Raw genomic sequence first — 17,023 nt, forward strand, 5'->3', positions numbered from 1 at the left:
TCGGCTCTTAGCGACGTTTGATTGCGTAGATTACGTGCGGCCATTAAAGTGTTAATTATTATTAATATATTATTAATTTATTTAAGAATTCAATGAATTATATTAAAATGTTTTTTTTTTTCAGCACAATATAAGTCCCTTACACGTGGCAGCTAAATGGGGTAAAAATAATATCGTCAAAATCCTGTTAGAAAATTCGGCACAAATCGATGCAAAAACGAGGGACGGTTTGACTCCGTTGCATTGTGCTGCTAGATCCGGACACGAGGAAGTTGTAAACACGTTACTTGAAAATTCAGCACCTATCAGTGCTCGTTCCAAGGTAAAAACTCTATTTGTCAAGTATAATCAAAAAATATCAATATTGCAATATTATTCAAGTAGATGAGATATAAAATTGAAAAAAATCAAATGAAACTCGACCACATTGTAATAAGATTTGTATTTTATTGTTGTTCAATTTAACTATAACAATAATTTGGATTTATTATAAAATTGTCGTGCCAAAAACTATTAATATTGCAATTATATATTCAAGTTTGAGATAAATAATTGAATAAAATCAGATATGGTTCATCCACCATCCCCACTTATACAAAGTTATAGAAAAATTTAGATTTCTTTTTGATAAATTACACTATAACAATATTTTTGATTGATTTATTAATTGAATAATTATTATGAATTTAAGTAAATTTCATTTATTTAAATATTAATAAAATAATAACGTAATATAATTAATATTAAGTAAAGTTTATTTGTTGTTATACTCAAATTAGTCTCACCGTGCAATATTTGAGCATCAAAAAGATACGAGTGGGGATGAAGTAGCTTGGAGTGGGGATGAAATGAATTGAAGTAGGGATAAAGTCGGTTGGAGTGGGGATAATATTGGCGCACGTAATTCAAAGATATAAAATAATAATAATAATAATATCTATTTTTATAACATTTGTTTGTTGTAGAATGGTTTAGCACCTTTGCATATGGCCTCGCAAGGTGATCACGTTGATGCTGCTAGAGCATTATTGTATCATCGTGCACCAGTTGACGAAGTGACCATCGATTATTTAACTTCTTTACACGTAGCCGCACACTGCGGTCACGTTAGAGTAGCTAAATTACTTTTGGACAGAAAAGCCGATCCAAATGCAAGAGCATTAAATGGTTTTACACCGTTGCACATTGCTTGCAAGAAGAATCGTATCAAGGTCGTCGAATTATTGCTGAAACATGGCGCATCGATCGAATCTACGACTGAGGTAACGGATGATGATGATGATGATGATGATGATGATGATGTTTTATTTTTTTTATTAAATATATATATATATATAGTTTCTAATTTTTAATTTAAAATGAAATAAAAAAATAAAATTAAAAAAAAAAAAAGAATTATTTGAAGAAAAATATAAAAGAAATTATTACAAGATTCTATCAATATTTTATATATTTTTTTCTTTCTTTTTTTCTTACTTCATTTAAAAAAAAAAAACAAATATTTTGCTTGATATTTTTGGTCATGCTGCTTCTTCTATTTTTTATTCTTCTTCTTCTTCTTTTTTTTTTTTTACGTTCAAACCGTAAATTAAATATTGAAATATGAGAAATAAAAAATGAGATATAATTGGAAAGGCTGGTTAACGGATTATGCGAGTCGGATATGAAATAAAAAGAATGAGATTATACGGAAAATAATTGAAAATTGTTTCTTGAAATTGGAATAAAACAAAACAAAAAAAATATGTTAATTATAAATAATTTAAATAAACAAAAAAAAAATATTTTCCAGTCCGGACTGACTCCGTTACACGTGGCCAGTTTTATGGGATGCATGAATATCGTGATATTCCTACTACAACACGAAGCCAATCCCGATGTGCCAACTGTTAGGGGAGAAACACCCTTACACCTGGCAGCTAGAGCTAATCAAACCGATATTATTCGAATTTTGTTAAGAAATGGAGCCAAAGTTGATGCACGTGCTAGGGTAAGTAAATTAAACAAAAAAACAAAAACCAAACAAAAAAAAGGGTTACCCTCCCTTCCCTTTTTCTACCGATCAAATGATAAACCCTTAAACGTATATATTGATCTTTCGTCTTTACCTTTTCCTTTCTTCCCCACCACCATTACCACCACCCACCACCCACCAACCACCGTTAACCTTTATCCCCGTTTATCGCCGCCATCAATTTGTAAGAAGATCAAATAAAAACCCAAAGATAGACAATTTTTGTAAAAGCAGAATTCGCAGATGAGAGAGAGAGAAAAAAAGCACTAGACAATGATCAATAGTAAATTGAAATTATAATTATTAATAAATTGCTCAAAACGCATGAGCCATTAACCAGTCCTCTGTGATAATAATAATAATATTATTATTATTATACGGGTGAAAATATAATTGTACTTTTTTTTATTTTTTACTTAATTTTCTTTTTTTTTCTTTTTTCTTTTTTAGTTACGCTTTTCTTAGCTTCGTTTAACCTCTTAGGCACTGCTGAATTTTTTTTTTTTTTTGTTAAGCTGTTTTTTTTGTACAGCAGAGTTCAACAGACAATGCCGTCTTTTATTGAACAGATATTAAAATGAAATATTTAATAATTAAATTATAATTTTTCTTGAAAATATATTACATATATACTTTAATTTTAACAATTTACTTTAATAATTAATAATACAATTAGGTATGATATATTTTAACACTAGATATTGGGATCCCTGGCAGAGGGCGTGGCGTAGCAATTCGACCTAGGGACCCTATAGGAGGGACGCGCCATGTAAATTGCTCGGGGACAGGAACTTGTGTAGTCACGTGATTGCGCGCGAATGATTCAACTAACCACAGCCGTTAATACATACTAAAGATAAACATGGCTGCGCGATGCAACGCAAGCTGTCCCCCTACATTTTCAGTCTAGCAATGTACATGGCGCATCCCTCGTATAAGGTCCCTAATTCGACCTATCTACACTAATTTTGAATTTAGCTACCAGATGGCGTATTCAAGTGCTAGAGATCCCCCACGTGGCGTAGCAATTTGACTTATCTATTCTAATTTTGAATTTAGCTACCAGATAGCGTATTCAAGTGCTAGAGATCCCCTACGTGGCGTAGCAATTTAACCTATCTACTCTAATTTTGAATTTAGCCACCAGATAGCGTATTCAAGTGCTAGAGATCCCCTACGTGGCGTAGCAATTTAACCTATCTACTCTAATTTTGAATTTAGCCACCAGATAGCGTATTCAAGTTTTAGAGATCCCTCACGTGGCGTAGCAATTTGACCTATCTACTCTAATTTTGAATTTAGCCACCAGATAGCGTATTCAAGTGCTAGAGATCCCAATACCACCATTTTCAGTATATCTATTTCTACCACACTAGTCAAAATGACTGTTGTATATAAAAAAATGCTTTTTGAGCTTTGCTTCCAGTCTTTATTTACTCTTAAAAAATAACAAAAAATGTTTAACAATAATAATTTTAATAGATAAATGGATTTATAGACATTTTTCAATTATTTACATAAATCAAATGTTACATGAAGTAGAAATTTTGAATTAAAATGGCCCCCGACCAGTCAAAATGACTAGTCTGATATATCTAGTGTTAAAAGATGTAATCCGCGAAAACCATTATAGTGGTGCATCCTACTGGAAAATGGCGTATACGAAATATTTTTTTGTTTAAAATACACTCTTCGATTGAACATCATTATTATTGTTATTTATATTATTATTATTATTATTATTAATAATTTTTTTGGAGAGGGAAAAAGTGAGGTTAATTTTTATGTTGTTTGTTTTTTTTTTTAAATAAAATGGCGCGAATCGTAGAAAATGAAATTGTATATTTGTAGGAACAACAAACACCGTTGCACATTGCATCAAGATTGGGTAACATAGATATAGTTATGTTACTTTTGCAACATGGTGCAGCTGTCGATACTACGACGAAGGATATGCACACTGCATTGCATATTGCAGCTAAGGAAGGTCAGGAGGAGGTAATGTACAAAGAAATCGCAAAAATAGCTGAATACGTCGACAAACAAAATAGGTCGTATTTGTTTTGGTCACGTCGTCGTGAATATCTTATGTGAAAACACGCATTATACTCACGCACCCATAAAAAGAAAAAGAAAAGAAAAAGAAAAAGAAAAGAAAAAAAAAGAACAATTCATATTTTTAATTTATTCGAAGAATTATTTAAATATGTAAATAAGATCACGTAAATCGCGACGTTTTAATCTAGTTTCAAACACATTTCTTTTTCATTTTATTTCGTAACATTTTATTTCACCATGCACTAGTTTTTTAAATATATGTTAATGGTGATTATTAAAGAAAAATGGTCTTACTTGTTATTTTTATTAATGTTTCATTATCCTAATATACATAAATTACGTGTCACGTTGTTTGTCCGCAATGGACTCCTAAACTACTGAACCGATTTTAATAAAATTTTGCACAATGTGTGCAGTTTCTTCCAACTTGAAAGATAGGATAGTTTATATCTCAATTTATAATCGAATTATTTGTTTATTAACAAAGAAGAGTCATGATTATTTCTGTTAGTTCGATGAGATTCTAACAGATGGAGGTATAAGGTAATTCGTTGACTTAAAGACGTGTGTATCGGACTGATTGTTAGCCATAGCATGTGTATATATAAAAATCTTGGACCATTTTTTTTAGATCACCCTATACATATAAATTGCACACATGTTATATAAACGTTTTATTTTTCATTCAACGCGATTCTAAAAAAAAGGTTATTTTTCTTATTTAAAAAAAAAAAATATTATTTATAATTTTACGTTATATAAATATATATATATATATTTATTTCTCTATGTATTCGTTAGTCGATTTAATAAAATTTTCGTTACATTGGTTTTATCCGTTTTTATGTTTCTCCCTCATTTCACTGCACATTTTCATTATAATTATGATTATGATTATTATTATTATTATTATTATTATTATTATTTTTATTTTTTGTAAAGCATGAATTTTAAATAAAACTCAAAATAGATATAATATTTATTGCATGCAACTACTATATTGCGTTGTTATAAAAATTGTTCAATTGATATTTGTTTTACGTAGTCCTTACTCTAGTTTCCTCTTCCCCATTAAAAAAAAAAAAAAAGAATAAAAATAAAAATATTGAAATAATAAAAAAAAGAAACATGTCTGCAGATCACACGTGTTAGAAGTGAAATCTTCAATAAAACTAAGTTTCGAGAGAATGAGATGAATACAAAATATTTGGTGTTGGATAATTGTATTCTCTTCTCATTTAGTATCGCGGCCGTTTCATTGCCTCCCACCGCTCCGTTACATAGCCGCCTACCGCTCCGTTACACAGCCGCCTACCACTCCGTTACATTTTTTCAAATCAAAGTTTCGAGAGAATGAGACGAATACAAAATATCTGGTGTTGGATAATTGTATTCTCTTCTCATTTAGTATCGCGGCCGTTTCATTGCCTCCCACCGCTCCGTTACATAGCCGCCTACCGCTCCGTTACACAGCCGCCTACCGCTCCGTTACATAGCCGCCTACCGCTCCGTTACATAGCCGCCTACCGCTCCGTTACATTGTTTCAAATCACACCCATTCTAAAGAAGTTTTCACTTCAAAAAAGATTTGTTGACAACGAAAGTAATTTACATTATTGATTAAAAATAAAAATTTGTTAGAACAAACAAATGTATTTCTATGAATTTGAGGTTAAAAAGTGACATTACTTTTCGGTTCACTTAACACGTTCGTCCCCATGGCACTGTATATCGAAAACGGGCAAGCTTCTCCGGGAGCCCCGTCACCGTATACGGTGACGCTCTTCTTGTTGAAGTTCTAGTATTTTTAGTTGGAAAAACCTTTCACATTTCCCATTTCGAAACATAATTATTGTTGGTAAATAAAATATAATAATATAACATAACCATAATACTTGGGTTGTGTGCATTGTTGATATTTCTACTTATCGCTTCTTTACGTTACGGCGCGTCGACAATCGAATGTTGGGCCTGGCGGGGGCCGAATATGGCCGAATTTGAGCCAGAGCCGTTTCAACTGAAACGGGCTCTGGGCGACGAACGTGTTAATATATTATTTTCAATATAGTATAATTAGTATGTGTTAGATGTATGTATGTATGTATGTATATATAATTGTATGTATATTATATGTACATAATGTTATGTTATGTAAATAATATTTTTATTTTATGCTACTAATTAACGATTTTAATATTTCAAAGTGAATATTAAGAAGTACGACACAGAAGAGAAATGAATATTTTTTTCAAATTTATTTTTATGGTAAAAACGTATGCACATACATAAATATTATACATACATATATGTATATATATGTGTTGTTAAACATTTCTTTCTTTTCTCTTGTTTTTTTTTCTTTTTTTATTATATAATATTATACTTAATTCCTGCATATGATTATTATAGTTAAAACGTGTTGGCTGTGTGGAAAGTGTTTATTTTTGTTTTATTTTTTGTTTGTCCCTCTTCTTTTTTTTTTTTTTTTTTTCATTCAATTTCACTCGCATTAAATAAGTCATTTTTTTTTGCAAATTTTTCTTTTTAAGATAAATTTCATATCATTCTCCAATGTAGGTGTTTTTATATATTATAAAAATTAACGTTATTGCACAATGTATTTATATTAAAAATTAGAATTAACGTAATTCTTGTTATGTACTGTATATACGTCATTAGTCAACTGATTTATCTTCATTATGCAATAATAGGTAAGCAATTATTTCTAATTGCAATTAAAATGATAATCAAATTTTAATATTTGATGCATATATGTATAAAAATGAAATTATTTATATTAGGTGGAATATTATAAACATATTATTGTATCAGTTTGTATCTATAGCTATATATATGTTTATAATTATTGAAAAATTATTTTTAATTGCAATTATGAGATAACCTATATTAATATTTGATACATATATATATATATATATATATATATATATATATATATATATATATATATATATATATATAAATCAAATAATTTATATCAGGTGATATATTATAAACTTATAATTGTATTAGTTTGTATTTTAATATATGTATATAGCTACATATATTTATAACTATTACTAAATTATTTCTAATTGCAATTAAGAGATAACCTATATTAATATTTGATACATATATATATATAAATCAAATAATTTATATCAGGTGATATATTATAAACTTATAATTGTATTAGTTTGTATTTAAATATATGTATATAGCTACATACATTTATAACTATTACTAAATTATTTCTAATTGCAATTAAGAGATAACCTATATTAATATTTGATACATATATATATATATATATATATATATGTATCAAATATTATAATATATATATATAATTTATATATATATATATATATATATATATATATATATATATATATATATATATATATATATATATAAATTAAATAATTTATATTAGGTGATATACTATAAACTTATAATTGTATTAGTTTGTATTTAAATATATGTATATAGCTACATATATTTATAACTATATATTATATTATATATTTATACTAAATTATTTCTAATTGCAATTAAAAGATAGCCAACTTTAATAATAATAATATATATATATATATTTTTATAATTATTAAATAATTCTTTTTAATTATAATTAGTAGGCAACCAATTTTAATATTTGATGCACATTACAAATTATATTCAATTGCAATTAAGAAATAACCAACTGTAATATTTGATGTATATATATATATGTATAAATCAAGTTATTTGTATCAGGTGATATATTATAAACGTAATTGTATCATCATTTCATATCTATAGTTATATATATATATATATTTATAATTATTAATATAACAAGAGAAACTTTATGATAAACAGGTAGCTGCAATTCTAGTGGAAAATAATGCATCTGTAAAAGCAACAACGAAAAATGGTTTTACTCCACTTCACATAGCTGCCAAGTATGGCAATATGAACGTGGCAAAGATACTTTTGCAAAAGGACAGCAAACTTGATGCACAAGGAAAGGTTAGCACAAATGAGACAATTCATTTTTTTAAATATTTCATTATGAAAATAGAATGTTATGAATAACGAAACCACCTCTTTAACTTCGTCACCCTCAAAAAAAAAAAAATAGAAATCGGTATAAATTATATCTACATGTAACGTTTTAATTATTTTTTAAATTCAACATTGAGAATTCAACTTAGGTGGTCAACTTTGTTACGGTGGGATTCATTTTATTCATATTAAACTTATAATTGTATTAGTTTGTATTTAAATATATGTATATAATTATATATATTTATAACTATTACTCTAAATTATTATATACTATTACTAAATTAATATATATATATATATTTTTAAAACATATGATTAAACGAATGGGGTTATAATTTAGTTTCTATATTATATATTACATGTATAGAAAATTAATTAATTTATTAATTAATTAATCATTTTTAGAACGATATTACACCGTTGCATTTGGCTTGCCATTACGATCATCCAAATGTTGCAAATCTTTTATTGGAGAAGGGTGCATCCCCACATCTTGCATCACAAAACGGACATACACCTTTGCACATTGCTGCTCGTAAAAATCAGGTATTATAATAATAATAATAATAATAATAATAATAATATTTAAGTAAATATATATATGTAAGATTCGTGAAAAAAAACTGGACCGCTGGACTGACTGGACTGGGACTCGAAACACAGATCTTTCGCTTTCCGGGCGACTGCTCTTTAACCAATTGAGCTATCCAGGGCCCCACCGACCAGTTTCCTTCCACGAATGCTTAACAAGTTTGGCATGGAGGCGTTCGCCCCACATATGAATATATATTTTTCATTTAATATAGATGGACATTGCTTCAACTCTGTTAGAAGGCGGAGCGAATGCTAATGCCGAATCTAAAGCAGGATTTACCCCATTACATTTGAGCTCGCAAAAGGGCCATTACGATATGACGAATTTACTTATTGAACACGGGGCTGATCCAAATCACAAAGCTAAGGTAATTATTATTATTATTTCTTCTTTTTTTTTTAAACAAATTAACAATAATAATAATAATTATAGTATTATAATTAACACGTTGGCTGCTCGCGCGAATTTTACGTGACTTGCCCAAGGTGCCAACATGAATTTTTCATTATGCGTCGCTGGTCATCGGTGGCCCCTACGGCGCTGCCCCATGGCAGCCAACGTGTTAAGATGAATCAAAAATTCGTACATTTATTGTGTTTAAATTTAAGCAGATTGAAATTGCATAATGAATTATTGTTATTGTAAATTTGTTACTTTTGATATGTTAATTTAAAAGAAAAAACACATACACACAAGAACTTTTGATACACCTTAACATATTGGATGAATTATTTTCTTTTTGTTTGTTTTTAGAATGGTTTAACAGCATTGCACTTATGTGCTCAAGAAGATTTCGTCAGAGTTGCATCGATTCTCGTTAAAAATGATGCCAATGTAGAAAGTCAAACCGAAACTGGTTACAGACCGATTCACGTTGCAGCACATTTTGGAAATCTCTCGATGATAAGATTTTTATTAAAACACAATGCTGAAATTGACGTTAGAACGGCACAAAATTATACACCCTTGCATCAGGCTGCACAACAGGGTCATGCTCACGTTGTTAGCGCACTTTTAGAAGGAAATGCATCGCATAAAGCACGTACAAATGTAAGTACACAAACTTGCTTAACCAGTTAAACGTGTTTGACGACTATATCCGTCATCGCTTGATTACCGCGATACACACCAGAGCGCACTCTCTGCGCACAAATCATCGCCACACTTAACTGGTTAACAAATAATTCTTTATATCTACTGGTTTCTTCATATTCATATATTTACCCCTTTTTTTTATCTTAAAAACAACATGGCTGACACGTGTTTAGAAAATAACCACACGAGTCAGACATGTGATTCAATTTTTATCGATTTATTTTCAAGTTTGTTGGTTGTGTTTGATGATTTTTTTTTTTTTAATGATATTATATTTGTTTGTTTGTTTAACTGTTTTGTTTTTTTTAGGATGGCTTGACAGCATTAAATATTGCTCAAAAATTAGGATATATATCGGTAATGGAAGTATTAAAAGGAATGCCTTATGACAATTTAGCAGCACCTGACAATAAAAATTGGGAAGAAAAATACAAAGTAATAGCACCGGAAAGTTTGCAAGAAACAAGTCTGATGTCTGATTCCGATGACGAGGGTGGTAAGAATAATAATAATAATATTACACTTATAACAATTTTCTATTTTTTTTTCGTCCTAACTAAACCCCTTTTCCATCCCATTGCTAGTAATTCTAATTAATATTATTCGTTAATTAATTTAATTTACGTGTTTTGTTTAGCTTCCGATGCGTTGATCAGCGAACAACCATACAAATATCTTACAGCGGATTTAATGAAAAGTTTAAGAGATGATTCATTGCCAATCGATGTTACTAAAGATGATCCAATACATAGACAAAGTAGGTCATATATAACATATATATATATATATATATATATATATATATATATATATATATATATTATTATTATTATTAGCTGTTAGTCTCGGGGAAGGAAAACTAGTTTGTAGTGGTCCCCGGGGTGGGTGGGTCCCAGCCACCCCGAAGTGGTTAAAAAGCGACATTACTTTCCGGTCTACCTGATATATATGTGGGACGAACGCCTCCATGTCAAACTTGATAAGCATTCGTGGAAGGGAACTGGTCGGTGGGCCCTGGATAGCTCAATTGGTTAAAGAGCAGTCGCCCGGAAAGCGAAAGATCCGTGGTTCGAGTCCCCGGTCCAGTCAGTCCAGTCAGTCCAGCGGTCCAGTTTTTTTCACGAATCTTACATTTGGGGGCTCGTCCGGGATGGAGGTCTGTTTCGTAGCATGTTCCACAGTCTTACAACGCCACGAGAAGAAATTATTTATAAATAATTTCAAAAGAGTTAAAGAGTTTGGCCGATAGTGGCGACGCGAACGGTTGGCCGAGGAACTAGACAAGACGGTCTTACGGAGCCTCGGCAACGTGTTCGGAACGAGTAAAGACGTAACGAGTAGAGACGTAGCGAGTAACGAAGGTGTCACCAAGGGAGGGGTGGTTATGACGGAACATTCGGGGTCGAATGTTGTTGTTGTAGGGGGGTGGAATGTGGGACGAACGTCTCCATGCCAAACTTGATAAGCATTCGTGGAAGGGAACTGGTCGGTGGGCCCTGGATAGCTCAATTGGTTAAAGAGCAGTCGCCCGGAAAGCGAAAGATCCGTGGTTCGAGTCCCCAGTCCAGTCAGTCCAGCGGTCCAGTTTTTTTACACGAATCTTACATATATATGTTATAATCAGAGCTTATTAAAACATGATCTATTTTTTATTTTTAGTTACTAAAGAAGAAAAACAAGAATTCGTTCAAAGTAATAATTATTGCTTGGCAGAAAACTTTGACAGTAATGACGCATTGAATTTAGGGTAAGTAAAAAATTAATTACTATATATTTTTTCATATAATGGAAATTATATTAACCCTTTGCACTTCGCACGATTCTCGACGTTGAAGTAGCAGCTACACCGCGCCACAGAAATGGCACATTTACAGACCGTCGTATTATTTAGTATAACTTTGGAACCAAATAACTGATTCTAATGATATTGGACTTATATTAATCTGTAAACATCAAGGAACATATTTACCTAAAGAACTTTTACCAAAAGAACTTATTTATCAAGAGAATGTATGTGTGTAATAGCGTTGCAATTGAAAAAAAAGGGCGACCGCGTTACATTGTATTTGAAATGTGACACTATTTGATAATATTTCTTTGTACATTATAAATCTCATTATAAAATGCGAGATATGCTTTTATAAAAACATTTCTTCTACAAATTCTTCTTATCGCTTTTCTCAAGTTTCGTCAAAAAGTTCTCGGATCCGTCGTTAAACACGCGTCTCGCATTCTCTTAGAACACAAAATCTGCTGACAATTTTTATTATATATCTTTGTTATTTGACTATATTTTGATTAGATGTCTTGTGCTATTTTAAGAGAAAACATCAGGGAAACATGCATGTGTCAAAAAGTTGTGCTGAAATAACTTAATTCCTCGTAATAACTAATAAACTTTAATGTCTCATACGTTGAGACATTAAAGTGATAGGTTAGAATCAAAATGTCTCATACGGTGAGACAGCGTAGTGCAAAGGGTTAATAAATATTAATGTAGTCATATTTGAAAAAAGCTACTTTAGATTATTTTCATATTGAAAATAATATTCAAAACTAGTATTAGTTTATATAGTTGTAAATAATTGCAGAGTAAAAAAGATATATTTTATTTTTTAATTTGTAAATAATTCGTAATTGGTCCGTCGTAGTTTTTAGAAGTATATATATATATATGTATATATACAGTAATTCTTTAGAAAAAATAATTGACTGAATAAATGTATTTTGATTTTAGGAGACTTCATTTCCGATCGTAAGTAAATCCTCTTTTAATAAGTAAATCCCAATTTGGTAGATAATTTATAGAAAAAATTTGAAAAATAAATACATATCTATATAGGTTATGTTAATATTAACCCTTTTGCTGCGGAGCGCTTAAAAATGAAATGCCCTCTCAGCAGTCGGGGCACAATAGTAGGTTGTTTGTACGGACGACACGATACGCGTAACTTTCGTAAATCAAATTTACGGCGCCCCAAGGCCCGTGTTCGCTCGGGGGAAGTGTTCATAGTCGAGCGCCAAAAAGCGCTGTTCGCTGAGAGAAAGCGTTTATACCCCGAGCGCCAAATGGCACTGTTCGCAGCGAAAGGGTTAACATCTATAATTTTACATGAAAATAAAAACAATATGTTTATATATATATATATTATGATAATTCATATTTACAGATTTTTAGTGAGTTTCCTCGTGGATGCACGTGGTGGTGCAATGAAGGGTTGCAGACACAGTGGTGTTAGAATAATCGTACCACCCCGTAGAGCAACTATGCCATTAAGGGTTACATGTAGATTAATTAAACCTAGTAAAGTAGCTAATCCACCACCTTTGATGGAAGGTGAAGCTTTGGCAACGCGAATCATTGAAATGGGTCCAGTTGGTGCAACATTTTTAGGGTAAAATAAATTTCTCGATGAAATAATATTAAAATTAAAATAATTATGAAATAATATTTTACGTTGAAATATAACTAAAAAAAAAAAAAAAACAAACAAACAAACAAAGATGTCCAATATTAAATACTTTAAATTTCATTATTATTATTATTTTTTTTTTTTATTTTTCTTTTTTTACAGACCTGTTTTAATCGACATACCACATTTCGCATCGATTCGTGGAAAAGAAAGGGAAATAATTATATTAAGAAGTGAAAATGGTGAAACATGGAAGGAACACGATAATTCTATAGATAACGATGATACTTTGTTAAATACACCACACGGTATTAAAATATATTTTAAATATTTATACGATTATTTTTTAATACGATTGAATAATTTGATTTAACAAAATAAAAAAAAAAAAAATAAAAAAAATTCAATTCAAAAAACAGATCCTCAAATGAACGCAGCACATTCTGGTAGAATAACACGAATAATAACGACCGATTTTCCGCAATATTTTGCGATAGTAACTAGAATCAAACAAGAGGTACATGTAATAGGATCCGAGGGTGGTATTTTAATGTCAAGTGTGGCAAATGACGTTCAAGCTGTATTTCCACCTGGTGCATTAACGAAAAAGATCAAAGTTGGATTACAAGTAAGCAAAACAAATTTCTTTCTATTTTTAATATATATAGTAATATTATAGTAATATTATAGTAATATATATACATAACTTAGATTAGCGTTAGTCAAATCAGATACTAGTGAAGCCACAAAAAGTTAGGTTGTGTTTGTCATGAGGGATTATTAAATATACAAACATTGTATTGACTAGTTAAAAAAAAAAAAAAAACATATGTTTTTACCTCTTCGCAGGCCCACGTCATCCCGGCAGAACTTACGGCTAAACTTTTAGGTAATTGCGTAGCAGTATCACCGGTAATTACAATTGAGCCAAGAAGACGAAAGTTTCACAAGCCGATAACTTTGACTATACCGGTGCCACAAGCTGCAAACAAAGGAATGATTAATCAATATGGCGGAGAAACACCAACTTTACGATTACTTTGCAGCATTGCTGGTACTATATACAATTACAGTATCTAATGTTATATAAATATTATGATATTAATTATTAAAATGATCAATTAGTTTAATTTCTTTGATTACTAATTAATATTGATTATGTGATAATGATTATTTGGTCACATATCTTGATTTTTGTTTCAATATTTAACAACACATTACCAGCCGGCGACTTAAGAGACATTTAAAGCCTGAGCGCCGGTAACGTAGTGGCCACTTAACACGTTGACGCCGGCGCCGATTTTCAGTGTCTGTGCTGTGGGGCGGCACTCGAATCTAAGATGCGCTTCATCTGGCGGCGCGTGATTTTTGCTTGTTCAAACCTGGACCAAGGTGGACCACCGGTGGTACGCGCCGCCCGATGGGACAGTTTAGCGCGGGCCACCGGTGGTACGCGCTGGCGTGAACGTGTTAAACCCTGAACGCCGGCCTTATTCATTTGTTTCTGATCACTGATTAGCCAAAAAGATCAACGTAAACATGGCAAGTAAATACAAATCGATGTGTAAGACACTCATACCAACAAAAAAAGAAATCCACATCATCGTGGGGCAGCTACTCAAGCGACAAACTCAGAAACCCGGCGTTTTCGCGGGGCTGGCGCTCAAGCGACAGACTCAGAAACCCGGCGATTTTGCGGGGCCGGCTGTCAATGTGTTAATATGATATAATATTGTTTTGTAATTGTGAATTGAATACTTTACTTTGAATTTAATATTAAAATATTATTTGCCATTGTATTGTTTAATGTGATTAATTGGAACAAATTTAAATAACTATTAATTGTCAGGTGGTACAAGTGAAGCTCAATGGGAAGATGTCACTGGTTCAACACCATTGACATTTATGAACGATCGTGTCTCATTCACGACAACAGTTTCAGCTAGGTTTTGGTTAATGGATTGTAGAAATATTAGTGAAGTTCCAAAAATGGCGACAGAATTATACAAGGAATCATTGTTTGTACCTTACATAACGAAGTACGTATTTTTCTTATGGATATATCTTTTTTTTTTTTTTAACAAAATATTCAACTATGATTGATTTTTCTATTTTTAAATTGACAGTTTCGTAATATATTCGAAGAGAATGGACACTCTTGAAGCTACTTTAAGGATATTGTGCATGACCGATGGTAAAGAAGGAATGCACACATTGGAAAGACAAGAAGAATTTTTAGAAATTGTTAAAAGTCGTGACGTTGAGGTAAAATTTATTTTCTTTTATTCATTTTTGTCATTTCTTATTTTTAATATTTTGTTAGTACACTCATTCCTGGATGTTTGTTCAATGGGTTTGATGAATTTGTGGGATTATTTTCTTATTATTTTCTAGCATTTTGTTAATACCCATTCCTATACTTAAACCTATCCTAATTTCTATCAATTATGTCTAAAATATGAAGTATGGATTTCTGAGAAAGTATTGACAATTTAAGGGTTATGTTTGTTAAGTAGGTTTGACCAATTGATGGGATTATATTCTTATTATTTCCTAGTATTTTGTTAGTACCTATTCCTGGTCCTAGACCTATCCTAATTTTTTCCAATTAGGTCTTAAATATGGACCTATGAATTTCTGAAGAAGTAGTGGCAATTTAGGGGTTATGTTTGTTAAGTAGGTTTGACCAATTGATGGGATTATATTCTTATTATTTCCTAGTATTTTGTTAGTACCTATTCCTAGTCCTAGACCTATCCTAATTCCTATCAATTATGTCTAAAATGTGAAGTATAGATTTCTGAAGAAGTATTGACAATTTAGGGGTTATGTTTGTTGACGAATTTTTGAAATTATCTTCTTATTATTTTGTAATATTTTGTTGATGAGATCAGGTTTTGTATTTGAAGTAAACTGAAGTAAATCAAGACAAGTATTACATTGAAGAAGACACCTCAATGTTGTAAAATTCCCTAACATTTTTTACACCTTTCAGGCTTTACATGGAAAGGATCTTTACATAGAATTCAGTGGTAACCTAACACCAATAACAAAATCAGGAGTACAATTGAAATTTACATTCAAAGCATTCCGACAAAATCGTTTATCGTTTCACGTTAAAGTTAAAGATCCATTATTGGATCCCGTTGCAAGAATGTTGTTTATGCGTGAACCAAAAGTTGCTAAAGGTGAACCACCGCAACAACCAATTTGCGTGTTGAATATCGTTTTACCAGAGGTTACCACCAAAATTGAAATACAGAAGAAATTAACAGGTGATACATATTTTATTAAGACAATTTATTAATTTTGAAATTGATCTAAATCCATTTTTGTCAATTGTTTGTTCTTAACTTTACTAACGTATTCCACTTGGAGGAAAAAACAAAAGACAAAACAAAAATGGATTTAAGTCAATTGAACAATTTAATATTTTAAATAAAACTTGAAATATTAAACTTGAAATATATTTTTATTTGTTTTATTTATTATTAATTAAATAAATGTTATTTATATATTTGATAATATTTTTGCTTTTCTTTTTATTTTTACTTGTTATATATTGTGTTAACTTTTTATTTTGTATATATATTTTTTTTAAGTATTATAATTATAGTAATTTGTTTTCTTTCGGTTGCAGCTTATGAAGATTCAAATATAATAAGTCAAAAAATGGACTTTTACAAATCAAAATATGGTATGGAACAAAAGGAAAAAGGTGATCAACCAAAAGATACTTCACCATCTGAAGAAAAATTCATTGCTGATAATTTACAGAAAGAACAAACAGGTACG

At 30.6% G+C, this 17,023-nt stretch overlaps 1 protein-coding gene across 1 annotated transcript in view; it reads left to right on the forward strand.

Annotated features, from left to right (window-relative positions):
* The window catches only part of LOC107067261 (uncharacterized), a 43,780-nt gene that overhangs the window by 8,188 nt on the left and 18,569 nt on the right, over positions 1-17,023 (forward strand). The window contains 20 exon segments of the mRNA XM_089174024.1: positions 125-322; positions 966-1,262; positions 1,793-1,990; positions 3,866-4,012; positions 7,937-8,086; positions 8,531-8,671; positions 8,932-9,087; positions 9,474-9,770; positions 10,125-10,311; positions 10,453-10,572; positions 11,475-11,562; positions 12,553-12,570; positions 12,986-13,210; positions 13,391-13,536; positions 13,648-13,856; positions 14,078-14,282; positions 15,078-15,267; positions 15,355-15,493; positions 16,224-16,503; positions 16,869-17,018. Of these exon segments, the coding sequence (XP_089030150.1) occupies positions 125-322; positions 966-1,262; positions 1,793-1,990; positions 3,866-4,012; positions 7,937-8,086; positions 8,531-8,671; positions 8,932-9,087; positions 9,474-9,770; positions 10,125-10,311; positions 10,453-10,572; positions 11,475-11,562; positions 12,553-12,570; positions 12,986-13,210; positions 13,391-13,536; positions 13,648-13,856; positions 14,078-14,282; positions 15,078-15,267; positions 15,355-15,493; positions 16,224-16,503; positions 16,869-17,018 (3,541 nt within the window).

The sequence above is a fragment of the Polistes dominula genome, unplaced genomic scaffold (assembly GCF_049000335.1).
Source record: "Polistes dominula isolate Pdom_NZ unplaced genomic scaffold, Pdom_raw_medaka contig_75, whole genome shotgun sequence".
Taxonomy (NCBI): domain Eukaryota; kingdom Metazoa; phylum Arthropoda; class Insecta; order Hymenoptera; family Vespidae; genus Polistes; species Polistes dominula.